Source organism: Primulina huaijiensis, chromosome 7 (genome assembly GCF_012295235.1).
Source record: "Primulina huaijiensis isolate GDHJ02 chromosome 7, ASM1229523v2, whole genome shotgun sequence".
NCBI lineage: Eukaryota > Viridiplantae > Streptophyta > Magnoliopsida > Lamiales > Gesneriaceae > Primulina > Primulina huaijiensis.
The window spans coordinates 20,355,647-20,382,654 of record NC_133312.1 but is presented as its reverse complement, the minus strand read 5'-3'; the positions used below and the strand labels follow the sequence as shown (position 1 = coordinate 20,382,654).

The window sequence follows — 27,008 nt, the reverse complement described above, 5'->3', positions numbered from 1 at the left end:
TTACTTTTTATTGTGAATATGGATAGGGTTGACCCGTCTCACAGATTAAGATCCGTGAGACGGTCTCACACGAGATCCACTCTCATAAAATTTACCATACATTGATTTTTCTTAAAATAACATTTCGAATCTAAAATTTAAGGACTTTTTAATTTTCGCAATCTTGAAAAATAAATTCCGAAAGTAGATCATCGATACGTGAAGGTGTCTTTGAATTAAGTAAATAAATTGGTTGAATATTTTTTTTAAGGAGTTGTTAGAATTTTTTGATACGTGAAGGTGTCTTATGAATTAAGTAAATAAATTGTTTGAATGTTTTTTTTTTTTTACGAATTGTTAGATTTTTTTAATAAAGAATGGTTTCAAAATTATAGTATCTGAATTCATAGTAATAATTATTACATAATTGAAATACTATTGGTATCCTTTCAATTTCAAATTTTGAATATTTTTCCAAGTCATATCCACAGTCCAATCATATAAGACAATCCTATGGAATAACTCAACAAATCAAGTTTTATAGCATCAACCAATAATAGAGGACAATCCTCGTTAATTCATTCAAGATTCAATTTCGATGTAATAGTTTCATGAGCTAATTATGAATAACACCATTGGTCGATCTTCTCATAAACATTAAATAAATAAAAGTCGATTTTTTCATAATCGATTGAATCTAGAACGTAAGTGAACCATTAATCACCTCTCAAACCACGAGTGAGTTCAGATAAATGTTTGTGAGACCTTGACGAAATACAGAAATCCATAGCCATACGATTAGACATTAGATTCGCGACAACTGAATTAGTAGAGGATTGACAATAAACTAAAAAAAATTAGCCAAATATAACATTGGGCTGAATACATATTCTGTGGGCTTGACTATATAATAGGACCAAATATATTTTATATAAAGTATAATAAGAAAAAAAAACACTTATATAAATAATTTTTTTGTTTAAAAATTTAAATATCAAATCCAAATAAATTACTTTATATATGAACTCTTATAAGATGTTTTCACAATTAAATAAAATAATTATTTAAACTATATTTTTTTTGTTTATTAATTAATTAATGGATTAGTATCGGTGAATACCTTTTATATTATTTATCGGTGAATTCTGAATTAATTAATGAATTAGTATCGGTGAATACCTTTTATATTATTTATTTTTATTAGATTTTAAATATAATTAGTAATATGATTAGTTAAAAATAATTTAATATTTTTATTAGATTTTAAATATAATTAGCAATATGATTAGTTAAAAATAAATATATTAAATATAAATAAGTTCCCTCTTTTTCTCCTCCGTCGACTAATCTAAAACGTGGAGCCTTTTTGAAGCGGCGTGTCAAAATTCGTTTTTCCATCCTTCTGTATATATGGGCAAAAACAAAATTTATGTAGACATTTTCGAAGAATTCTGAAGGCGGCCAAGAGAGGAAGAGGAGAAGAACGAGAAAGAATGGGAGAAGAAAAGGGCAAGCTTGAATCGATCAGGGAATGGGTCGTGGAGCACAAGCTTCGAGCAGTCGGTGATTATTTTGTTCTTATTTGTTTGTTTTATTTATGATGATTTTCTGTTTGAAGATTGAATTTTTAATGGGTTGTTTGCTTTTCTTGTTTGTTCGAAGGGACTTTATGGGCTAGCGGGATCGTGGGTTCTATGGCGTATAATTGGTCGCAACCAAATATGAAAACCAGTGTCAAGATTATTCATGCTAGGTATAACTGTTTATGTTCTCGATCGATTTTATATGTCTTTCTTTTCCTTATTTGTATTGTTTATCGAGTTTTCTTAGTGATGATTCAGTTATCCTGCTGATTTCCATTTGCTTTTGAAATGATTGGTAGGAACTAGGATCATTTTCCAATTGGGCGTGGGCGTAGGTTGATAAAAATCTGCATTTGTAGAATCCGATGTAGCTCTGTGATTCTTGATGAAAAATCTGCATTTACGAGGCCCATGTTTTGGCAAAATCTCACAGTTAATTTTTAATGTTTTAAGAAAAATGCGATTTTGCTCCCAAGTAATCCGTGGCCGTACTACTGCATCCAGGGCTCGCCATAAGTAGATTGCCTTTTGGTGATTTAAGTATTGGGTATAAACTTGAACTTCCAAATGGGATGTTTGATTGAAACACTATATGATAATGAATCTCGACGATTTCGGAAGATCTATTGCATGTTGTACTTGGAAACTCAAGAGATAGAAATGATGCATATTTTGGTCATAGAACTGTAGTCTGTCCATGTCTTGATACGAGCAGAATTTGATCTGTTTTGGTGTAGTGCTCTTATATGGTGTATCCATTTTTGGGACATGAAACGAAGCAGCTGGTTTTGGGGGGTTCTTCTTCTCTTTTTATCTTGAAATGTATAATGTTTCCATCAAATAACTATCGCGATTGTGTTAAAGTAGACCGGAAATTGAGGATTTCGAATGCCGTAGCAATCCTTCAATCCATTTGTTGAACCTGGTTGTAGCTGGTGCTAAACTAGGTGGAAGGTCAAGGCCATGCTCACATATAAACAATGAAAAGATCCTTATTGATATTATGTTACCTGTGTTTAACCATCTGATTCAGAATGAATCATAAATTTGTGGCAAAAACATCTCATCTTTATTTAATTTAGAATTTTCGCGAGAGTTTTATTTACTGTTGTTACGCAATATCTGATACCTTCCAATTCCTTGAACAATATTTCTTGGAAACAACAGGCTGCACGCGCAGGCTCTTACACTTGCTGCCTTGGCTGGTGCTGCCGTTGTTGAGTATTATGATCACAAGACAGGAGCAAAAGAAGAGCGTGTGGCGAAGTTCCTCGAATTTCATCAACAGCAGCCACACAAAGATTGAACTCCTTTTCTTGCAGAAATTCACATATGTTAGATGTTATTACCATTTTTCTGTCCAAGAAGATAAACACACTTATTAGCACATGGAGTTTCCCATTTTTACTATAACCATCACTATTGTTGTGAAGATTCTGATTCATTCTTTTCTCGTCCTTTTTTTATTTTTCTTCGACGATTTAAAAATATATATATGTTTTATATTGATAACAATAGTTTAAAATCAATTTTATTTTTCAGGTGAATTTAAAATCTGTTTATTAAAAATTAAATAAAATTTTATTATATTACATAACACAATCATAAATTACAAAATCAAGTATGGAATGTCAAAAAAACATGTAAAATAAATCTACATAATTATGTGAAAAATCTTTAGAAATATGAGAGTTTATATAAAAGTCAATAGAAATCTATTTATTCAACAAAACTCTATTACTTAAAAAAATTTAGCAAATCTCTACATCGAACACACTTCTAATTCTTGGTTCGTGACAACTGATCTTTAATGTATATTTTCTGAGGCGATGTTCTAATTATTGCATATTAGATGTTCATAATGGCACGGGATTTTGACATTAATTAATCGTGTTAGCTTGAACATCGCTGGAAAATGAGTTAAATGACATAAGTGCGTTAAGCTGGAACATAATGGAAGAAGAACAAAACCTGCAGAAGTAACTGAAATAGTTTAAAATAGTACGGCTTCTCTACCCGTATTTTTGTTGAAGAACAATAAAACTGATACCTCATGAATGAGCCCACTATCCATGGTTCATCCCTAGTCCAAGTGGAAGACAAGCCTATGACCGGCCCAGATATTTTTAGGAAAATACCTAGGTTTGAATGTTAATTCATTCATTCAACATATTATTTTTCAGCAACACCCTTAGCTGCTCTCACTTCATATCCTCGGTCTTTGACTTGAGCGTCGGAAAGGCTAGGCCGAGACACCCTCCCAGCCCCCTTCTAACGGTCTTTTTCGTGATTTCAGGCTCAGGACAATTTCGAAACCTGCATCTGGACTAGTGACACTTGCCGGAATCGAACCCTAAATTTCCCGTAAGTATAAAAAACCAAAGAACAAAATGTTGACAATATAACCAAAGAACAAATTTAAAATAGTACATGCATCAAATTTACAGAAACATTTTCTCTAGAGAATTATGAAAACCATGCTCAATAATAGATGTCTTTCAATACATTTTTCAAGCTTTTCGTCTAACTTTTTCATATTATGTGAATGCGAGCATGTCAGGTACAAATATAAGAAATTTGTTGTTTGTTAACTAAATTAATTTCCTGATCTCTTAGGACCATATTTAAAAAGTTGATTAATTCCATTTAATTTTCTATTGATAATTGAAAACAAATCAGGTAAAAAAATCGCACACTTGATAATATGAAACTTAACATAGAAAAACGGAAACCAGCAAGAGTAACGCCACAAGCAGCGATCTTTCGCCGACATTTAATGCAAATGCCCCCTCTCCCCGCCATCTTGGATCTCACCATTTCTCTAACTTTCAGGTTTTCACACGCAAACTCATACAACACACACACAAAAAAAATTCATACATGCACATGCATTAATATTCAGTCTGCATCAAATAATCGACTTTTTTTTTTTTTGGTTGTTTGATACATGCTCTCTTCTGTCAATTAATCCGCATCCCATGCACATTCGGAATGTTTCGTTCATTTCATCATTAAAATGTTCTGAACTTGTTTCGTTTTGAATTTAGTATTGAATCGCTTATTTCTTGCTCTGGAAATTGTGATCAGAACATAACAAATGGGCAGTACTGATGAGTTTTCCAACATTAGCTACGCCAAAAAACATCAAAAGAAAATTTATGTGGCGTACCCTTTTCATTATATGTTTCAAGAGCAAAGATTTGTGTGTCTTCTGGTTGGAATTGTCATTGCTTGTGCGGTTTTCACTGTCATTCCTTCGAATTTGCCTCGGCAGAATGAAAGGATCTGGCTTTCAGAGGATTCGGTTCAGGTTCCTCGTAGGGTTGCTTATGAATTACACGATGGATTCGGGCACCACAGCGCAGGTATTATTAGCTATTAAGAAATTTGAATTCTAATGGATCTCTTCTTCTTCTTCTTCTTCTTTTTCTTTTTTCTTAATTTATCTCTTTTTTCTTAATAAGCCGATGGATTTCAATGTTTTCTCCATTTTCTGCAGTGATCATTATTCTTGTTTATTCCGTGATTTTGATCCCAAATTTAAAGGATTTCAGAAAATCTCTGCTCTTTATTATATGTTTAAACCTTGAGTTAGAAATATCATAATTAATCAAATTGAGTGTTTTTGTAGATGTAATATGATCGTGAGTAGTGATTTCTTTTGTTCTATAATCTACATGAATCAAGTAAAATATGAGGAGTTTTCATACCGAGAAGCACTGAAAGGGACATGCAAAGTAGGCTTTTTTTTATAATAAAAAAAAGTTAAGTATAAAATTCTTCAACAAAAGCATATTTTTAGAATGTTCAACGTGATGCAGGTGGGAAGGTTCCTTTAGGTTTGAATAGCAAAAGTTTGAGGGTTTTGGTCACCGGTGGAGCTGGTTTTGTAGGGAGCCATCTGGTGGACCGTTTGATGGCTCGGGGCGACAGTGTAATTGTCGTTGATAACTTTTTCACTGGAAATAAGGAAAACGTTTTGCACCATTTTGGAAACCCAAGATTTGAGCTCATTCGGCACGATGTAGTTGAGCCCATTATGCTAGAAGTGGATCAAATTTACCATTTGGCCTGCCCTGCTTCTCCAGTGCATTACAAGTATAACCCTGTCAAGACCATTATATCCTCTCACTTGTTTTTTTTTTTTTTTATTATCATTTATCATTCAATTCTTGATTTTTTTACTCTAATCAGTAATCTTCACAATGTGCTTATACATTTAAAGTTTTGAAAAACATTTAAGAAATATATCATGTCCTGGTTGGTGTTCTGGTAAGATTTTTCTTGACTGTCTTTTCGTGAGATCACAAAACAAATGTGATGGGAACACTGAATATGTTGGGACTGGCGAAAAGGGTTGGCGCTCGTTTTCTCCTAACGAGCACCAGCGAAGTGTATGGTGACCCTTTGCAGCATCCACAAAACGAGACTTATTGGGGTAATGTCAACCCAATTGGTGAGTCATCACAAAGAAACTCCATTTTCTTGTAAAAGTTGGAGATACTTATCTCAAGTTAGTCGAATGTTATCTTATTTAGCTTTGATCGATTTCTTGGCAGGCGTTAGGAGTTGTTATGATGAGGGAAAACGTACAGCTGAGACCTTGACCATGGATTACCACAGAGGACTCAATCTTGAGGTAACATATTGATCAGGATTCAGAATCAATATAATAGATTTGATTTTCACATTTTATTTATCTGGACAACTTTTATCCAGGTGAGAATTGCTAGGATTTTCAACACTTATGGACCTCGCATGTGCATAGATGATGGGCGTGTCGTTAGCAATTTCGTCGCTCAGGTCTTGTCAAAAACTTGACAACCTTAAAATTTTGATGCAAAATGTGTGTTGTCCGGTATTGTTGAGTTTTATGCAGTAGTTTTATGATAAAACTTTTTCAGGCCTTAAGAAAGCAGCCCTTGACTGTTTATGGGGATGGGAAACAAACCAGAAGTTTCCAATATGTTTCTGATCTGGTAAGCAACCATATGTTTCTTAAGATAGCCAAGATATACTCCTTTAATAACCAATCGCACACAAAATTTCATGTTTTGCAAACAGGTGGAAGGTCTAATGCGACTGATGGAAGGCGATCATGTAGGTCCATTCAATCTTGGGAACCCTGGTGAATTCACCATGCTTGAACTAGCTCGGGTAAACTCTTACACCATCACAAATTTCCAAACTTCAGAGTCCTTGTTATGAACAGTGAGGTGCTTTTGAAAGCTTTTGAGACGTGTTATCCATACAGGTGGTACAAGATACAATTGATCCAAATGCAAGGATCGAGTTTAGGCCGAATACAGAAGATGATCCTCACAAGAGAAAACCAGACATTTCAAAGGCCAAGAAGCTTCTCGGATGGCAACCGAACGTGCCTTTAACGAAGGGACTTCCTCTGATGGTGTCGGACTTCAGGCAACGCATATTCGGAGATCATACAGTCGCGTAGATTTCTACATTTTTATGAGACGAGACAAAGACCGAAAGTAGAAGCTAGAGAAAATGGAATAATGCATGGAAAATTCAAAAGTAGTATTTCTTTAAAAGATTAATAATTTTATGATAGTAGACTGGTAAAGAAACGCAGATTTGAAGTAATTTCTTGACAGCAAATTAACCAAATTCTTTGTTTTGAGAGTTGGGGGAATTAGTGTTTGAATGATTCAGCTTCATTTACATATGTTCATGTTCAAAAGCTCCCGTGCAAACATAGGTCAACTTTAGAAAGATGTTTCAGCTTGTTTCTAATGTGATTGCAAGAAGAAAATATAACCAATGGAATTCATTTTGAAATCCCATTTTCCAAATTTTTACCATGTAGACAAGATATGTTTAACGGGGATTATATCAATTTATTAATAATAACTTCTAGATATGATTATCAATTTAACTCAATGATATCATATAAATATGACAAAAACTTGTGTGAGACGGTCTCACGAGTCGTATTTTGTGAGACGAATCTCTTATTTGGGTCATCTATGAAAAAGTTTTACTTTTTATTGTGAATATCGGTAGGGTTGACCTGTTTCCCAGATAAAGATTCGTGAGACCGTCTCACAAGAGACTTACTCTATAAATATATAAATGGAGTGACTATGATATTATTACAGTAAATCCAGTTTTTCCCTATTCTCTGTATAGCTGACAAATATATTACTAATAAACAATTAACTTGTTATTTAACACGATAAAAATTTTGACATTAATGAAAATAGCATTATTAATTTTTTTTGTTAATCAAAATCTTTTTCTTATTAATAAAAGGGATTTTCAATGACCAAAAACTCAGGAAAATATTTCCAAATGATGAAAGTAGAGAATAAGGAAATTTCAAGGCCGATTTATTGTCGTAAAAAAAAATTAAAAATGAAAAATACTAGAATTCAAAAACTTTAACGAAGGAAATTGTTCTAAAAATTGTTGGCTATGGTGTTTTATGACTACCTCACAGTTTCATTTTATTATTATTATAATAATGATAAGTTTATCGTAAATATTGACCGAAAAATATATAACATCCTAAAAAAAAGCATATTAAAAGAAAGAAAATTTGTAATTTTAGTTTTTTAAGTTGGTCTGTTTTAAGTTTTAATTTATAATTTGTCAGTGTTTATTTTCATACAATAATTTAGATTTTTTTGTTTTGTCAATTTTTTTGGTCCATAATCACTAAATCTAACAAATATTACTTATTTGACATTGATATTTTCATATTTGACTTATATTATACACATTAAAATATATCTAAACAAAAATAAAAAATAAATGACAAGTTTTTTCCTTTCACTTGAAATATTATGTGTTATTTTGTCTTTATTTTTTTTATTTTTATTTGGATTTATTTTAATGTGTGTAATATATTTTATTTTCGTTACACGAAGGAATCATCATCAAATAAGTGATACTTTATTGGATTTTGTTAAAAAAAAAAACTAAAACAAAAAAAATCAAAATTATTGTTAAACATTGATAAGTTATATGACTAAAACCTAAAATAACTTATAATATTAAAATTACAATTTTCCAACTTATAATATTAAATAAAATTACAATTTTCTCTTAAGACAAATTTCAAATATGTAAATATTAAGGGGTTAATTTGCGAATATAATAAAATGTTGCCTCTGTGTACCATACCTAGCTTTCCCAGAATACAATACTATTGCTTGTTTAACTTCTCTTTAAAAGCATTTAGAGAACCCTCCGACGGCTGCTGTGAGACAAAGGTCAGCCCTTTTTCTTGTTCTGCTCGCTTATGCACAGTTTCATATTTCTCGCACCGTTTCATTTTTTCTGTTATTCTTTCTGGAATTTTCTTGATGGGCTCTCGTGTGTTGTAATTTGAGAGGCGTCTTTCTTGATTTGTGTGGTGGGTTTTCTCTACTATCTAATTGGATTTTTGGAGACTAGGGTTTTTGGGGAGAGGATTTTCTAATCTTTATGAAGTTGGATAATGAATTTGAGTGGATTGAATTCGAAGGATTAAGGGTTTACAAGCTGATGGAATAGCTTTATCATTGGCTTGATTTTATATTTTCTTGACGTGAATCATAGTTTCAAATCTATAAACGCGATTTACTGCTTTGTAATTATTATAGCTTTTCTCTGTGTGGATCTAATTTTGTGTGAAATGTGTGTGACCCTAGCACTTGAGTCCAATTATCACATCGGCCCAACTCTCTCCTAGTTATATAAAACATGTATCTTTCATTCCTCTCATTCTACACTCTACTTTTTAATAATTAACTCTCAAAATTCTCTTTCTACACAGAATGTGAAGTTCCATATGTAGGTATTCAAGTTCTCTTGTAGTCAACTTTGATTTTAACACTAGTAGAAGATCGTAAGTGGAATGTGTATTTTATAAATATGTTAAGTTTAAATATATGATCTATTGCATGACGATAGATTTCAACAAATATTTTGGTGATGTCTTAATCTTGTTTGTGGCCTTGTCTAGTAAGCTAAAACCAAGGTTGTAAATGGCGGGAGGCGGTGGCGGGGCGGTCTCTGCCGCCTAGGCGGTTGAATTTTTTTAAGTAATTTTTTTTTATAGATAATCATGCAATATATCATTTTTATATAAAATGTGCAATTAAATAATGTTTAAGCACAAAATATAATATCATCTAGATAATGTGCAAACCAAAAAACGGGCGGCGGCGGGTGGCAGCGGGCAGATTGTGTGCGGTGGTTGAGAGTTAAAACTAAAAATAAAATAAAGAAAGTGATGTACGCTAGGGTTTTAATATTTAAAATTAGTTGACTTTGACTAGGTTTTTAAAATTGTTGACTAAGTTTTTAAAATCGTTGACTACAACTTAAAAAGCTTGACTGCCTGCCTCGTCCGCCTGCTCGCCGCCTCGCCCGCCTGCTCGTTGCCTCGCCCCGCCTCGACCCTCCTCGACCTGCCTCCCCAACGCCGTATAGCTTGGGCCGCCTAAAACACCCGCCTCATGCATAGGCGGTGCGGTCGAGGCGGCCGCCATTTAGAACACTAACTAGACACTTATGATCCAGCCTAGGGAGTTAAGCCAGACATTCATGATCCAATTTGGATAGTTATGCCAGATACTATGATCCAGATTCTTTTCAGGCGCTTATCACATACGAACTTCAAAGTTAAGCGCGAGTGACCCCTTGGATGTTTCTTAGGGGGTGTGCGATTGAGGATATAAGCACGCTGGAAAGACACGTCTTGGTACAATTGTCGAATCTGGGCCGTCGACCTCTCTTAGTACGGTGTGGTTTGGGGACGAACCGAGCGGAAGTTGGTGGGCATGTGATGCTCGGGGCTGAAGAGGGCGGGTGGTGATTGTCGGTGCCATGAGGTTGCATGGACAATGAGCGAATCCTGGCAGGTTTCTAGACGAATAAAACATGAAAATGAACCGATCTCACACCGGAATGAGAAGGATTCAAGACTGTGCAGTTATGAGACTGTACAGTTGAGGAGGGCTTAAAAGTATTTGATAGGTACTACTCATCTCAAGAAGGTGAATATTCTTTTCGGGAGCTCATCACTTAAGAACTTCAAACTTAAACATGTTTGACTTGAGGCAATTCTGAGATGGGTCATGGGTGACCTCCTGGGAAGTTTATTAGGGTGCATGTGAGTGAGGACATGAGCACGTTGGAATGACTCGTCTCGGTACAGTAGGGACAGTCGTTAAATTGGGGCGTTACAAAACGTGTATGCTACTGTTCTGTGGTTTTCCTAGATTACTTGAAGAGCTTCAAGGTTTTATTCCAAAGTTTTGAGTTTTTGAAGCATTAGATGGGTTTCACTCGAATTGGGTTTGGATTTTCGAAACTGGGGTTTCAGGGAAAGTGATTCTGATCATTTTTCAGGTGAACTAACTGAATATCGATGTAAATCTGGGAGATTCAGGCTTTAGTAATTTTTTGAATGACAAATTTTACGTTGCATTGATCGTTTATAATTTATTTGCTATGTTTTTTTTCAGAATTAGTTGTTAACTTGTCTGTGTTATTTTGGGAATGAACTTTTTTTTATGATGGTGGGGTATGAATGATTTTCTTTTTCAGTGGTCATTGAATATGTTGCCGATGGCTTCTATCTAAACTAGTACGGTTTCCAAGTTGAATTAGCTATTGAATACATTGTGGCTTCCATGATATATTGTGAGATAAGAATGGAACTTCAAAATAGCTTCAGCATATACCGCTCTGTATATTCTCAGCCATCGTGTTGTAAAATGTCACCAGATTAAGCTTGCAAACTGGTGTTGTATTTAGATCGAATTCTATGCTACCAGATCAGCTTTTTAAGCTAATTCCAATGACTTTTTGTTACAGACTATTCAGAGCTTTCCAAGTGTTATTCCCTCTCTGCACGAAATTGTACATTTCGGTATTTAGTGAAACAATCAAGAGTTGCCAGAATGTCGAAAAAGGGATTGATGGAGCAGGACTTAAGTAAGCTGGATGTGACGAAACTACATCCACTCTCGCCTGAGGTTATATCTCGTCAGGCGACAATAAACATAGGTTAGCTTGTTTTGATTATTTTGAATTGCTTTATGCGTACTATGATTATCGTTACACTTTCAATTAGTCTCTTTACTGATCCCGTTAACTTACTCCTCCAGGGACAATTGGTCATGTGGCTCATGGGAAGTCAACAGTTGTAAAAGCCATATCTGGTGTTCAGGTATATCAATCATTTTCTTGAACTTGTGAGTTTAGAAATTCATGCTTGTTGTGGCATTTAAAGTACTGTGAGGATCCGAGTGACTCATTATTTAATTTCAAAATTATCAGTTGGATAGATAGGAATTGGGCCATATATTGACTAGTTTAATTATCCTGGAATATGGCCCAGTTTAAGTATTTTTTATATTTTGATGGTTGCACTTGTTAGAGGACATAACCGTCTACTATAGTTTATGGTAATATAACTTTTAATGATTTGTGACTGTATGCACCTAGGTTCCTACTTCCTACCTTTTTTCAGTGTTCTCGGAAAGCATGTGTTCATATTCATACATCTAGGGTACTAAATGCTAAAAAATATCGTGTATGAATCGAAGTTCTTTCAATTTGAAATGCCTTTCACCTGCAGACTGTTCGTTTTAAAAATGAATTGGAACGTAATATTACAATCAAACTTGGATATGCCAATGCAAAAATATACAAGTGTGAAGATGATCGTTGCTCTCGGCCCATGTGCTACAAGTAAGTCTGGCAATGCGAATTCAGTTTATTGATGTGAATTTATTTCCTGGTTCATTTACTTAATGATTTGTCTTTCTTTTCAGGGCATACGGAAGTGGAAAGGAAGACAGTCCAATGTGCGATGTGCCTGGCTTTGAAAACAGCAAGATGAAATTGCTTAGACATGTCTCTTTTGTTGATTGCCCGGTAATGGTTTCTATGGCTATTTATTTAAAAATGTGATGATACTTTGTTGTGGATAACTTTAGATAAAATCTGAGTTGTCAGTGAAGTTTTATTGTGATATGTATTTATGAACCAAATATTTCAACTGGGATTCAAGCATATTATAATCATGGAAAAATGTTTTGATGCCACAGGGTCATGATATTCTCATGGCTACAATGCTTAATGGCGCAGCAATTATGGATGGAGCTTTACTTCTCATAGCTGCCAATGAGAGTTGTCCTCAACCTCAGACGTCAGAACATTTAGCTGCTGTTGAAATTATGCGTCTTCAGCACATTATAATACTCCAAAATAAAGTTGATCTAGTTCAGGAAAATGTTGCCATCAACCAGCACGATGCAATTCAGAAATTCATTCAGGTTGATTGATACGTGATACGATTCAAATTTCATTGGTGCATACATTTAACATTGTTTTCCATATTTCTCTACAGGGAACTGTTGCAGATGGTGCACCAGTGGTACCAATTTCTGCACAACTGAAGTATAATATTGATGTTGTATCTGAATACATTGTGAAGAAAATCCCAATTCCAGAGAGGAACTTCATTTCACCACCAAATATGATTGTAATCCGGTCTTTCGACGTCAATAAGCCTGGTTTTGAAGTTGATGAAATCCGGGGTGGTGTTGCTGGTGGAAGTATTCTGAAGGTAGATTTTCTTTTATTACTCACACCTTCAAAGAACGAAAATTTGATTGCAGTCCACATACTTTTATCCTTTATAGGACTTGCTTATTCAGTTTTCTCTTTGTGAGTGCTAAGTTTTCTGTTAGTGACTATTGTTTATATGATGCTGAAATGCCTCAAAAGTGGTTTTTCAGTAGGTAGATATCATATTCAATTTTCATTATTTTAGGTGCTCCCGAAAGCTTAAGTCAGTGGAAGGTGGTTCACCGATATTATTTATATTCAACACTTCTCTTAAGCTAGAAAACGAGGGGTAGATGTGCAGAATTAATATCCAAGATGCACGAGGTCAAATGGAAAGAAAGGTCCAGAAATGATCATAACTCAAGGCAATCTTAATGAAATATGATTGGAATTGTGTACGCGTGATTCAAACTCCTGAATTGATAAAACACAACCATTTTTGCCAAACACTGAAATTCATGGCTACTATTTTACTTCAAAAAAAAAATCACTCCTGTCTTGTAGATATCTGAAAATTGAACTCATGCAACTTAATTGCCCAACTGACCCAATATGATAAAACTGTCAGATTACTCTTGCAGGGCGTTTTGAAGGTAAATCAATTTATCGAGGTCCGTCCAGGTATTGTAGTCAAGGACGAAAATGGAAACATAAAGTGCACCCCTATATACTCCAGAATAGTCTCCTTATATGCTGAGCAAAATGAGTTACAATTTGCCGTTCCTGGAGGCCTTATCGGAGTTGGAACGACCATGGACCCTACACTTACTCGTGCAGATAGGTTGGTTGGCCAGGTTCTTGGAGAGGTCGGATCACTACCTGAAGTGTACGTTGAACTAGAGGTAAGTGTCACTACTTCAACAAACTCCAACTTGGCAAATTATGTTTAAGCTGTATTTTCCTGATTGAAAATAGCCTTTTGCATATAAACGTGGCATGTGAAATCCATTTGAATAGGAGTGTTTTTTTGAAGAACATTCAAGTGCTTTTGCTGAACAATTTGCTTTACTACAGGTTAATTTCTTTTTGCTGCGTCGTCTACTGGGTGTTAGGACGAAGGATACAGAGAGGCAGGGTAAAGTCTCGAAACTGGCTAAGGGAGAGATCCTTATGTTAAACATAGGGTCTATGTCAACAGGGGCGCGTGTCGTTGCTGTCAAGAACGTTTTCGCAAAACTACAACTCACTTCCCCCGTGTGCACCAGCAAAGGAGAGAAAATTGCCTTAAGTCGTAGAATTGAGAAGCACTGGCGTCTTATTGGCTGGGGTCAGATTCAAGCTGGTATTACTCTTGACGTCCCACCCTGCCCCCTTTAAAGAGAACCACCAGGTTTACACAAGAACGCGAAAGAAGCGGACCTAGGCGAGAAAATTTGCCAAAGAGATGTCGGAAGGCAGAAAATTGCGGGGAACATTTTTTGTTCGATGGAAGTTGATATATTGTATGGATTTTCGGATACTCTTTTACTTTTTTTTTCTTTCCTGGTGATTTTTCGCTTTTGTTTCAGTTTTGGAGTCGTTATTGAATTATATTGATACGTTTTGGATGTTTAAGTCCTTTCTTTGGGCATAAAATTCTCAACTCCCGTTGATTTTTACATAACAATTATTCATTTTCCCTGGTAATTTGATAACTCAACCACGGAATAATCTCGAACAAATAAAACAGTACCAAACTTTGCTGGCTACCAGATGGATAGAACTAATCTACGAGCGTCAGCGAGTCAATTTCGCCCATACAAGTCAGATCAACAAAAAATGATATTTTTGCAGTAAAAAATAATATTTTGAACATAAAAAGTTATATTTTTCATCCGGGACAGATCCAAGATTTCGGGTTAGAGAGTTGACTAAACTGTGAATTTTTATGTAAAAAATAATCAATAAAAAAATGTTATGCCAATATATACAACAAATTTAGCAAATCATATTAGATAAATCTGGACCAAATATTTAACATATCATATCATGCCCTATTGGTTGGTTAGAAAATAAAAATAGAAATATAATCGTGAACTCCTAATTCTGGTTAGTTTATTTTAGGAAAAATACAAGTACAATCAAGAATCCCAAACAATATCTAGTTTTCCCAAAAATTTTGGGACAGGACTATTTTATTTTTATTTTTATTTTGTTGAGATTAGAAATTGAAGATTCAAGTTGGGAAGTAAGAAGAGCTGTAGCCAGTAAAAAGTAAAAAACAAGAGTCAGAAAGATATGAAAATAAAAGCCAAAGTTAGCGGTTGTTTAGTTTTGTTTTATATATTCTTTTGTTTCTTTATTCCAGCCATAGTGGATATATATACCTTAATTCACTTAATAAATAATATTTTTAAAGAGAAAAATAATAATTTGTACATGTAATGTTATTTTTATTGATAGAAAATTTGTATCACAAAATTAATTGAAACGATCTCACATAAATTTTTTTATGTATAGATAGTAATCAATCGATTACTTTTTCGATAATCAACTTACTTTTCTATATATTTGTTTTTTTGAAAGTAATATACAACCAAAACATAGAGATGTGACATCTTATTTCGGTTATTTTTTTTTACCTGGAAATCACTATCATTATTTTTTTGGGCAAAAACTTGTGTGAAACGGTCTCATGGGTCGTATTTTGTGAGACGGATCTCTTATTTGGGTCATCCATGAAAATATATTACTTTTATGTTAAGAGCATTACTTTTTATTGTGAATATCGGTAGGGTTGACACGTCTCACAGATAAAGATTCGTGAGACCGTCTCACAAGAGACCTGCTCATGCCTTCGATTAGTTTTACAAAGTTTGATTCAATGCATGATGTGTAACCTTTTGAACTAATATAATAGTTTATTTTTTGGCTAAAGTCATTTTTCTAAAACAAATATGTGGAGAATGTTAGAAATTTAAATGTCCGACTAGGTTCACTTATTAGAGTTGGTCTCATATGAGACCGTCTCACGGATCTTAATCTGTGAGACGGGTCAACCCTACCCATATTCACAACAAAAAGTAATACTCTTAGCATAAAAAGTAATAATTTTTCATGGATGACTCAAATAAGAGATCCGTCTCACAAATACGACCCCTGAGACCTTCTTACACAAGTTTTTGCCCACTTATTACCATTCTTTTTAATTTCGCATTATATAAAATTATTATTATTATTATTATTATATTCTGAAAACGAACCAAAAAGCAAATAACGGAAAGATACGATCTTGAGAATCTGTGCGTATATTTATTTACATGCTTCGTACTCTTCTTCTTCTTCTTAACTCTCAAAATCACAAACGAAAGCCACGAATCGACCCTTGTCCACAAAACCGGCCATGGCTCCTAATCTCGATTGCAGAATGTACGAACAAAAGTTTCCAGAAATCGACACCCCAGTAATGGTACAAGTGAAGAGCATAAACCCCGATACCTGCGCCTACGTATTGTTGCTAGAGTACAATATCGAAGGGATGCTTAGCTTCACAGAGCTTTCTCGCCGCCGCATACGTAGCGTTCTGAGTTTGATTCGTGTCGGGCGAGTCGAGCCGCTTATGGTTTTGCATGTCGACCGGGAAAAGGGTTTTGTGAATTTGACTAAAAGAAGAGTTTCTGAGGATGATGCGAGAACGTGCGAAGAAAAGTTTAATAAGAGTAAGCATGTTCATTCCATCATGCGGCATGTTGCTGAGACCATGGATATTGATCTTGAGGTAATTTTTGCGTTCAATTTTCATTTAACTGTATACCACCTTTCTTTTGTTCTTCGTCTTTGTGTGTTAATTTGGGAAGAGGGTGTAAGTAGGTTTTCTTGAAATTGTAAGCTTTTGAGGCATGGAAAATTCATGGATAGAGAGATTGTTTAAAGGATGGATACGTCTTACTATTGTGAATTAGTTACATTGAATCCTATCAACGAAAGTCTCTTTGTCAACAAATAAAATCGATACAATTCAGGATTAGTATTAGACAGCCAGCCCCCTTTCTTGGAACTGAAAGATGCTTGGTCATGGTCATCGACACAGGCTGATCCGAAGGCCTCGACTCAAAGAAATCTTTTAGTTTTGAAAATTTAAGTTTAGCCTCCATTTGCCGAAATTGTTAATAGTGTTTCTTGTGTATTACGTATTTTCAAATCCACCATTGTACATATTTAGATGCTAAGACTCTGAATTGTCTTGTATGTGCATCAACTTGATGATAAAATTTACCAAATTCGGATTCAAGAACTACGATTTTTGAGTTGAAATTTATCATCTCCTGGCGCATTTTGTTGTGTAGACAAGATACGGTCCTGTTCTCATTACTTAGTATATTCATTTGTTTCAGGAGCTTTATACTCACGTTGGATGGCCTTTATACAAAAAATACGGCCATGCTTTCGATGTAAGATTTAGACTTCGTGCCAAACTAGCTAGTTTACTTATTAAGAAAATCTGAACATATGGTAGATATGGCGCAGGCTTTCAAACTAATTGTTTCTGATCCTGATTCTGTTCTCGATCCTCTCACTCGTAGAGTTGAGGAAATCAATGCTGATGGTCAAAAGGTATATGCTTTCTGATCAAACTAATCACCCATTCAATTTCAAATATCTTTTGTTTCATGTTTCTCGAACGAGTTAACTTGGTACTAATTTCCATTCCTGATCAGGTGACTAAGGTGGTTCCTGCTATCTCAGATGAAGTAAAAAAAGTGTTAGTTCAAAATATTAAAAGAAGAATGACTCCACACGTGTTGAAAATTCGAGCTGATATTGAGATGAGATGCTTTGAGCTCGATGGTATTCTCCACATTAAGGTTTGTTAACAACCATTGGCCTAATCATGTATAACCTTATGCATTTACTCCGTGCTATAAAAACTTCGATTTGGATTGTTCATGTAGAATGCAATGCGAAAAGCTGAAGCTGCTGGTAATAAAGATTGCCCTGTAAAGATTTCATTAGTTGGTTCTCCGTTGTATGTGTTGAACACTCAGACATTCGATAAGGTAACATGTACTTCCTCTCTATAACATGTCATCTATTTCTAAGTCGGTCTTCTTAAATTTTTATCGAATATTCCGCTAGTGCAGGAACAAGGCATAGAAACTCTGAATAAAGCAATCGCAGCTTGCACAGAAGAAATGGATCATCACAAAGGGAGACTCGTAGTAAAAACAGCACCAAGACCAGTAAGCTCCATTTTGTTGTAATCTTGAAATACCACTTTTTTGTCTTTCTTTTTCATTTGAACAAACTGTTAATTTGTGAGTAGCCATATATTTTCTTGATTTTGCTTTCTTTTTTTGGCTACACGATGAACGTAGATGAGTGAACGAGAAGATAAACTGTTTGCCGAACAAATAGCTCGACTAAACCTCGCAGATGATGATGTGAGCAGCGGTGATGATACTGATGATGATGGAGGAATGAAATTCAATGAAAGAGATTATTCAAGAATGGAAGATTGCTACTAGCTAGGAGAAGCTGACAGCAAGTTTGGGGAATTTTTGGTCCTGAATTCACCCACAAAACATTGGAACAGAGTTGGAAACTGACAATGTTTTTGAATGATGTTGCTGCATTGTATGTGAATGACAAAGGAACATCACCTTTCACTTGGGAGTTCCTGTCTCAGTTCTCTGGTGCACCACTTATGTGAATGACAAGGGAATTTTACGATATTACTTGGATTTTATTTTTAGAATTAGAATTGCTTTAATCAAATTCCGGACTTCAATTATTTCAGATCAAAACCTCTCCAACGAGGTTTAGACCAAATTCAATCCATTGACGAATTTAACCCATAGGAAGTCTTTACTTTTCTTAAAGTAAGTCCACTTTGATAAAAAGAACATTTGAAAGTGAATTTCTTATTCATTAAGGCTTCTTCTAAAAGTTTAAAGTCAAAGTCACCCATCAATCTGAATTAATTTACGTGATATATAATTATACTTTCTTGTGAAATGGCAAACAAATGGAAATTTTGTAACATACCCAACCTAAAAAAACCATTTTGGGGAAAAAAAAAATCAAAATAACTTATAAGTTTGATAGTCGATAAACTGTTTAAAAACACTCAATTATTTTAATATTTTATTTTAATATTTTACTTCACAAAAATATCCATATATATGTTATTAAATCTTCCATATATCTTCCATGTATCAAATCTATATCCCCAGAATTGTGTTCCTTCTATTAACCACAGAGGACCTACCCCTCCATTTTCCATATTAATTATGACAAACTTATAAATTGTTACCAAATACTTTCTTGAAACACATAATCCGAAAAGGTTATGACCCAATTATTCAAATATTTTCATAAAGTTAGCAAAATATGCCACTATTTCTGCTTTCATTATTTCTGGAAACCTCTCATAAATCATAATCCAAGAAGAAAATATCACACAAGTTGAGGACCCCATAGATTTGAGATATCCAACAAAATGCTCAGTTCATATCCAAACATAGTGGGTGATTCCATAAAGTTCTTGTCCTTTTAAACCCGTTGGGTATGATCATCTGCACCAACACCATGGTCCATTCCCAATACTGCCTTTTTCTTTTGTGTCCTTTTGCATTTCTGTCCTATTATCCCTCTTTAGTCTCCATCCTCAATCCTGTTTTCTGCAATACACCACTGTGCTTATAATTCTTATTATTTTATTACAGGGTCCCTTAATATATGGCCTACTAAGATCATTATTGATTCATTGAATAACTTATGATATGATCTTGCCGTGTTTCTTCAAGAAATCACAGAAAACAGAGGAGGAAATCCAAAGGGGAAACAGATCAAAAGCCAAACTCAACCTATACTTGCTCTATAGAACAAAAGAACTGTTGATGAAGTTGCATGTTTTTTTGATGAAGTTGCATGTTTTTTTGATGGACTTCTATTATTTGGTATGAAGAATATTAAGATAATGTACTTTGTTATTGTCTACCAAACATTGCAACATTTTGACTAAACTTGAGGCTGATTTTTCTTCTTCCTTTGTTTTTACCTTCTATAATAATATGATTAGACAAAGGCAATTTGTGGGGTGGTGTGGGGGAGTTGGGGGGTTATGGTCCTTCACTTCCTGCAAATGCTAAAATAGTGACATGTGAGTCCACCCTTTTATTTTAATTTATTTTTGGCCATTGCAATTGGCAGCACATAAACTTATAAAATGGCTCCTGGATTGAGACATCAACTGGGTGTTTAGTCTCAAATCCAAAATATTTTGCGCGAAAAGTTGCAACAAAAACCATGCCATAAAGTGAGAAGTCATAACAATGATCAAAGAGGAAATTGATCCTTGCTAACCAGCACACAGACCTTTCCATGGCAAAATGGAAGTTTTTATACAACACTTTTTAGGAATTGTCATCTTCCTAGGGATGAGACCAGGATTTTAGTTTAGGTGTGGAGAATGTCTAAATTTTTGGGTAACATGCATGTAAACTTGTTATTTCCACCGTCCCCTCTGGTTTTGAACTTTAAACCATGTATGGCTTTGGTAATGAGCACACGAAATTGGTATTTCAACTAAAGAACATTATGTGCAAACTAAAAATATACAAATGGATTCATTTATTCAACTATATTTAAGTAACTCATATCCAGATCACACTGAAATGCACAACTGAAATACAAAGCCTATAGCCTCGACTTTTAACGACAAAACAATTTGAAACAAATGAAATTAATATCACAATTGGTGAAAAAGTGCAGAACAATTTGATAGAACAGAGGCAAACAGATTGGATTAACATAGTAATCACCAGGTAAAGAACATTAAAATATCTCCTTATTTTCAGCCACTCACAGATAGCAATGAAGGAATTGCATCCAGATTAGGAGTGGCATTCTTGGTTGAAGCATCACCCCTTTTTCCATTAGAAGGTTTAACAAAAGCTCTCATTGGGCTTGCAAAAGCCCATACCCAGCTTTTACTCTTTCCATGGGAAATATGCTCCATTGATGAATGAGTTGCGTATGCTGTTTTCCCATTTGCATTATTCTCCTCCTCAGTGGAAGATGAAACCAAGTATGAAGAAGATGAAGTTAACATAAAACCACTGAAAATCCCACCACATTTGACTCTTTCTTTGATGCAATCCTGGCCATTCTTGGTATTGCTGCCACCATTTCTATGCAGTGGTGGCAGCTTAGGCTTGCCTTCTCTATGAGACTCTACTCTACGGAGAGTACAATCACCAAAGCCAGTTGAAATCCTCTCAAACAAGTCCCCTGAAAAGCTCCTACTCCCACAACCAACAGATCTGGATCTTGACACCTTTCTATCATATGAAGGGCTCTCGTTTTCATCAATCACCACAAAATTTTCGCTCTTTTTCTCCATTGATTTGATAGCAGATGAGGATCCAACAGTACTAGGTGTTGCGGGTGTGAAGTTTGAATCTTTAGAGTTGGTATCACTTTTCTTGGTGGTAGAATTCTTAGACAAGTACAGAAATGACCAAAATCCACTTCTATGAGGGCTGTAATCCTCGGGATAGTTCAAGACATGCATACCTCTTCTTGGAGTCGTGGTAGACTTGCTTCTCTCGAAAACAATGCTGGCAGAATCTGCATTCCCTATCACTCCATCCTTCTTCTTTTTCCTGTGAGTCAAAACAAAAGGGAGTCTTGATCTCCTTGTGTAATAGCCATGGTAGCTACAGTCATTGTTCAGACTCTGATTGTCGGTAGATGAAGAAGCAGCAATGGAGCGGAGCTGGAGGCTGGCGGCTGTCATGATTCTGCTACCCCCGATATCAGATCTAAATGAAGGAGATGGTGATAAAGAAGAAGAGGGGCCAACAGCTACAGAAAACGAGGAAGAGAGGAGATTTCCAAGCTTTTCTTGAAGGCAAAAAGCACAGATCCCACCCGGTGTGCTGTTTTTGTTAGGATGATTCATACATTGCATGGTACCGTCCCCCATATCTTCATGCACAACTTCCATCACCATTCTATCACGAGACAAACTTGAATCCCCAGATGGAAAAATCACTCAATTCCAAAACCCGATGCAAAAAAAACAAAAAAAAAATTCAATCTTGCTATCCTCCCCCTCTTTGGCGTACACATACAGCTTCACTTCAAGAAAATGGCTTGCAACAAGAAACTAGCACTTGTGGAAGAGATGCACAAGATGGTCAAAGGGATTACAGTTCATTAATGATATCGAATGCAAATAATGGAATTGTAGCGAAGTCTTGAGGACAGAGGACACGTGCATACATATTATTTTACACCCCATCTCGTTAAACATGGCAACAACCAAAAAAACTTAAAATTTTATTTTTACAGATATTACTCTAAAAAAATATTTACATTCACATGCAAGAAATAAATTTTTTTTTAAAAAAAAGGCTTGTTGACTTATTTGTCTTTTAGTGATTGGTCTCTTTCGATATTTCTATTTTAATAATTAATTATCTAAAAATTATAGGGCATCTTATACATCAACAATGAAGTTGTTCAATATTGCAGCCCACTGTGGCTCGGACCAAGCCCATATGAAATTGGGCCTCTGGTTCAGTGGGCTGAGATGATGGGTTTCATGGGTCTTGGTCATCGCGGGCCATTTAATATGTCTTTTAGTGGATCTTGCTGTATATACTAACCCTGTGTGCAGAGTTGGAATTGTTTTTTTATAAATACTATTGTTAAAAAATGAAATTAAAAGTAAAAAAAGAAATATAAAATGCTCTAATTTTTTTAGGTTTTTTATATAAATTTAATTTTTCATGCAAGAAAAAAGGGATAAAAAAATAAAGAAGAAATGGGGTTTTTTAGTTGTAATTTTTATAATCTTAAGTATATATATTTTACCTGAAGCCATTTCTTGTTCAGATTTCAAGGAGACAATCGCAAAATAATGTAAATGTTGGGCCCAAGGAAGAGGCAAATATAGTACAAAATGTCAATTCCCAAGAGAAGGAGATTAATTGGGTTGGAGAAAGGTGTCAAATAGTAGAGGAACAATTCCAAGAAAGTACTGTGTGCTTCCGCATCTGTGGTTCCATTGTGGGCACAACAGAGTAGAGTGTAGATTCCTAAATTTTGGTCCACCACTTTGTAGTGTTCTTAATATATTGTCTTCATTATATTCTTGATGCACATATTTGATAATTCGATTATATTGAAATTATCCATAGCGACAATTTTTTTTCTTACAAGTTATCAAATTCGAGAACGAATCAATTCGATCGGAAATTGACAAGCCGACGACATTTTACGCGCTCAGGTCATTGTTAACATGACATATGAACTGGTGTATGATGCGGTTATAATTGGATAAACTTATTCGACTTTGGTTCGTCATTGTTGAGCAGTATAGCACGAAACCGAGTCGTTGAACAGGTCTGGGGTAGCCGCAAGTGTACACCTACAGCCACATCATGGTCACACAAACCCCGACCGCCCTTTAGGCCTTCCTTTGCATGCGTTGAATTTATTCGAATGATACATATAGAAGCCGAAACCGCCTTCCTTTCGAGCATGCCAAGGCTTCGGTAGAGCATGTTGTGTGGAGATGATCCGATTACAACGGCGGGAGTGCATGTCACCATGCACCCTTCTCCCTACGTACCACATTCGTCTGTAGAAAATATCCAATATGATTTATATATAGAGACAAATACCTTACATCGGTTGCTTACCTGAAGTTTACATTCATTCTAACATCAAGTTCAAAGAATGCAATGAAAATGAAGATAAAAGTAAGGTTCATTACCAATACGCGACTCGTCTTTTATCCGAGTCGACTCGTGACATATTAAATAATTATACTAATAACCAAAAAATGGCTATCGTATTACTATGTGATATAAATAATCGTACTTGATGAAAATAATCACACACACGATTTACTTAGGATCCAAGAAGTATGAAATATGCCTGTGACATTTGTCCATTATAATTTATATGTAGCCTTTATTTTGATAGAGAATATGACTAGCCTTTTAATGCAAATATTTATTATAATATTTTACAAATAAATATTATGGTACTTTTTTTCTAGCTAATAAAAATAATGGTACTTTCTGACTCAATAAAAGTCACCCTACGTGCATTCATGGTCTCAACCATACAAATATATTTTCAACATCTATTTGTCATATTGTAAATAAATTATGTGATTGTTATATAATTCTGTGACGAAATATGAAAGAAGATAGTGGAAAGAGGAGCCAAGATCATATAACAATATAATAAAGACAAAAATTTGTGTGAAACGATATCACGGATCATATTTTATGAGACATATATCTTACTTAAGTCATCCATGAAAAAATATTATTTTTTATACTAAGAGTATTATTTTTTATTGTGAATATCGATAGAATTGACTCGTCTCACATATAAAGATTCGTGAGACTTATGAGACCTACTTTATAATAAAATCATTTTTTAGAAAAAAAAACAATATTACTTCTAAAAAAAGGAAAATAAACATTCAAACTTATTTAAAATTTTATATATTACATTTTTTTTAACTCTATCACGAAATTCAAGGTTACATGCTCAGTCCATCGTACCAAAAACCAAACTAGAATTTTCTTTAAAGATTCAAAATCTTACATCCCAAAACTTAAAACCCTTGATTAATTATTTAATTACCCCTCAAAACTCATTCCCCATCCTCGAGTATATATCATTAAAATATTAATTAAATAACCGAAAACTCAAACTAAAAAAGAAAAAGAAAAAGAAAAGCAAAAGATCAGTAGATTCCACCATTTCCATTTTTGGGCTCCAAACCCATGGCTTCTTTCTAGGGAACAACCCCCCCCCCCCCCCCCAAAAAGGAACAAAAGAGGAAGGGTATCCAGGTCAATAACGAAGCTTGGAAGGGGCAGAAATGGAAAAAAAGAAAATCATGTGAACCAGTGTATTCTTGCTCCCTTCCCAGAGCGCGAAGAAGATGGTGATGAAGTTTGATGAGGGACTTGCAGAGGTCCTTTCATGGCAGCCAGCGAACAGTTGTACTCTTTGGTACCACCGGCTTTGTCATCACTTTCTTCTTCATCCATGAAGATCTGCCTGCACCTACACTCCACGCTGCAGAATGCCCTGTCCCCTCTGCATCATCGTATACCACTGTGTTTAGCATATCTAAATCTCGTAAGATTCAAATCTTACCGCATAAAATACTACTACGCTGGGAACTTACTTGTACATGTAAAGATCCTTGGATGGCGAGAGTTTTTGTTTGCAGAGGAAACAGTACTCGAGAAACCCAGAAGTGGACGTGTTTTTCGTCCATGGTGAAAATCCAGAAAGAGGTGAATGGATAGAGGGGGAAGAAGGGTTGGAGGGTGGTTTAATCACGCTTCCTTTGACGATGACTTGAGGGGATTTCTTCGCAGAAATCTCCTTGAAGTTTTCTAGTATTACGCTTAGTCCCACCATCTCATGTTCCCTGGTGGCGGTGGAGGAAGGCGGTGGTGGGAGCTCCAAGCTCTGATGAGAGATGGGGAAAACAAATGGAAGACGTGGGAGATATTCTCCAATTTTGTTTATATATATATATATATATTATTTTTTTAGAGATATAATTATATTTTGTTTAAAAAAAAAGAGAGATATAATTATATTTTTATATCAAGTAAAAAGTTATAATTTTATAAGATAACCCGCAACACCCAATTCATATATATGCACTGAATTAACTTTTGGACGGTTACTTACCTTATATCGGTTGATAAAAATATTGAGAGTTGTAAATATACGAAATTGGATAACTATTTCATTTAAGTTAATTTTTTAGGTTGATTTATGTTTAAATTTCAATCTTAACCTGATATAAGATCTCATATTTCACCGTTATATGTTGGATTGCTCATAGTTGGGTCAATTGTAAACTTCACTATTCAGATATTCATTTTTGAGCATGAATGAGTGTGTTAGTTATCTTACATCGATGGAATAAAATCCATGAAAGTTGCATATATGAGTTTGGACAATCATTCCTCATTTATCTAACTTTCGGGGTTGAGTTAAGCTCAAATTCTAATCTTAACACGAGTTATACGTAATAGTTTGTAAATCATATCAAGTAAGTAGACTAGTTTTCAAAAAAAGACGTTGATGAATAATAAAATATGTGACTAGTTAAGCACAAATATACTTATTCTACAAACTTTAAATCTCTAAAATGACAAAAAAATTAAGAACAAAATTTGCTGTATAATATTTAATATAGTATAGTAAATAATATATAATATAAATGTGAAATTATTTTTATGGTTGTTAATAGCAGCAAAAATTAAATAATATTATCACCCCAAAAAAAAATCAAACAAAATAGAGGGACCCATTTAGCGCACACAAAATGAGTTAGCGTAGCCAACGATCTAACCTGTTTCGCTGATTAACCGCCACGTATTCAATCTCATCCCCAATAAATAAATAGTTTATTAAATATTTGTTTTTTTTTTTGTCGTTTAGTTTGTGGGTACATTCTTTTACTGCCTGCCTTTTCTGAGTTGAAAGATTTTATTTACCCAAAGTAAAGAATCTCTGCTTCATTTTGGATCTTGGGTGAATATCCTTCTTTTTTATTTTTAATTTTTTAATAAATATTTATTATTTGAAGAGTTCTCTTACGAGACGATCTCATGAATCTTTCTTTATAAGACGGATCAATCCTACCGATATTCACAATAAAAAATAATATTTTTAGCATAAAAAGTAATAATTTTTCATTGATGACCCAAATAAGATATATGTCTCATTCATACAAGTTTTTGTCTTATTGTTTTATCTTATATGTACTTATTACTCGCTGTAAGAATTTTGGATTTCAAATTTTATTGATTTACGTTTTCTCTCACTTGTAATAAATTGACATAAATTCATTTTATGTACAAGAGAAGTCTGGAT

General features: G+C 34.5%; 6 protein-coding genes across 8 annotated transcripts; 4 read left to right on the top strand and 2 right to left on the bottom strand.

The window, feature by feature from the left end:
- Positions 1–1,335: 1,335 nt before the first annotated feature.
- Positions 1,336–2,994, top strand: LOC140981834 (uncharacterized). The gene is made up of 3 exons (XM_073448316.1): positions 1,336–1,542; positions 1,642–1,732; positions 2,730–2,994. The coding sequence occupies exons 1-3, from the start codon at positions 1,473–1,475 to the stop codon at positions 2,866–2,868; spliced, it is 300 nt and encodes a 99-aa protein (XP_073304417.1). The 5' UTR covers positions 1,336–1,472; the 3' UTR covers positions 2,869–2,994.
- Positions 2,995–4,405: 1,411 nt separating this feature from the next.
- On the top strand, positions 4,406–7,205 carry LOC140981833 (UDP-glucuronic acid decarboxylase 2-like). The gene is made up of 8 exons (XM_073448315.1): positions 4,406–4,927; positions 5,384–5,683; positions 5,872–6,018; positions 6,122–6,201; positions 6,282–6,365; positions 6,467–6,541; positions 6,627–6,719; positions 6,817–7,205. The coding sequence occupies exons 1-8, from the start codon at positions 4,660–4,662 to the stop codon at positions 7,015–7,017; spliced, it is 1,248 nt and encodes a 415-aa protein (XP_073304416.1). The 5' UTR covers positions 4,406–4,659; the 3' UTR covers positions 7,018–7,205.
- A 1,491-nt stretch (positions 7,206–8,696) lies between these two features.
- Positions 8,697–14,726, top strand: LOC140981194 (eukaryotic translation initiation factor 2 subunit gamma-like). Its single transcript, XM_073447506.1, has 9 exons — positions 8,697–8,797; positions 11,391–11,582; positions 11,684–11,745; positions 12,157–12,269; positions 12,353–12,455; positions 12,629–12,856; positions 12,931–13,149; positions 13,733–13,993; positions 14,166–14,726. The coding sequence occupies exons 2-9, from the start codon at positions 11,477–11,479 to the stop codon at positions 14,466–14,468; spliced, it is 1,395 nt and encodes a 464-aa protein (XP_073303607.1). The 5' UTR covers positions 8,697–8,797; positions 11,391–11,476; the 3' UTR covers positions 14,469–14,726.
- Positions 14,727–16,407: 1,681 nt separating this feature from the next.
- LOC140981507 (eukaryotic translation initiation factor 2 subunit alpha homolog) lies at positions 16,408–18,836 on the top strand. Of its 2 annotated transcripts, XM_073447924.1 has the most exons (7): positions 16,408–16,848; positions 17,465–17,521; positions 17,598–17,684; positions 17,789–17,935; positions 18,023–18,127; positions 18,212–18,310; positions 18,446–18,836. In XM_073447924.1, the coding sequence occupies exons 1-7, from the start codon at positions 16,474–16,476 to the stop codon at positions 18,593–18,595; spliced, it is 1,020 nt and encodes a 339-aa protein (XP_073304025.1). In that variant the 5' UTR covers positions 16,408–16,473; the 3' UTR covers positions 18,596–18,836. The 2 variants fall into 2 exon arrangements, with proteins under 2 accessions (XP_073304025.1, XP_073304027.1); XM_073447926.1 differs by lacking the exon at positions 17,465–17,521.
- Positions 18,837–19,471: 635 nt separating this feature from the next.
- Positions 19,472–22,371, bottom strand: LOC140980220 (uncharacterized). Of its 2 annotated transcripts, none has more exons than XM_073445938.1 (2): positions 20,938–22,371; positions 19,472–19,763 (listed from the first exon to the last, which is right to left on the bottom strand). In XM_073445938.1, the coding sequence occupies exons 1-2, from the start codon at positions 22,084–22,086 to the stop codon at positions 19,725–19,727; spliced, it is 1,188 nt and encodes a 395-aa protein (XP_073302039.1). In that variant the 5' UTR covers positions 22,087–22,371; the 3' UTR covers positions 19,472–19,724. The 2 variants fall into 2 exon arrangements, with proteins under 2 accessions (XP_073302039.1, XP_073302040.1); XM_073445939.1 differs by having other exon boundaries at positions 19,473–19,750.
- A 2,462-nt stretch (positions 22,372–24,833) lies between these two features.
- Positions 24,834–25,628, bottom strand: LOC140981180 (FCS-Like Zinc finger 17-like). Its single transcript, XM_073447486.1, has 2 exons — positions 25,297–25,628; positions 24,834–25,205 (listed from the first exon to the last, which is right to left on the bottom strand). The coding sequence occupies exons 1-2, from the start codon at positions 25,533–25,535 to the stop codon at positions 25,001–25,003; spliced, it is 444 nt and encodes a 147-aa protein (XP_073303587.1). The 5' UTR covers positions 25,536–25,628; the 3' UTR covers positions 24,834–25,000.
- Between the last annotated feature and the right edge of the window lie 1,380 nt (positions 25,629–27,008).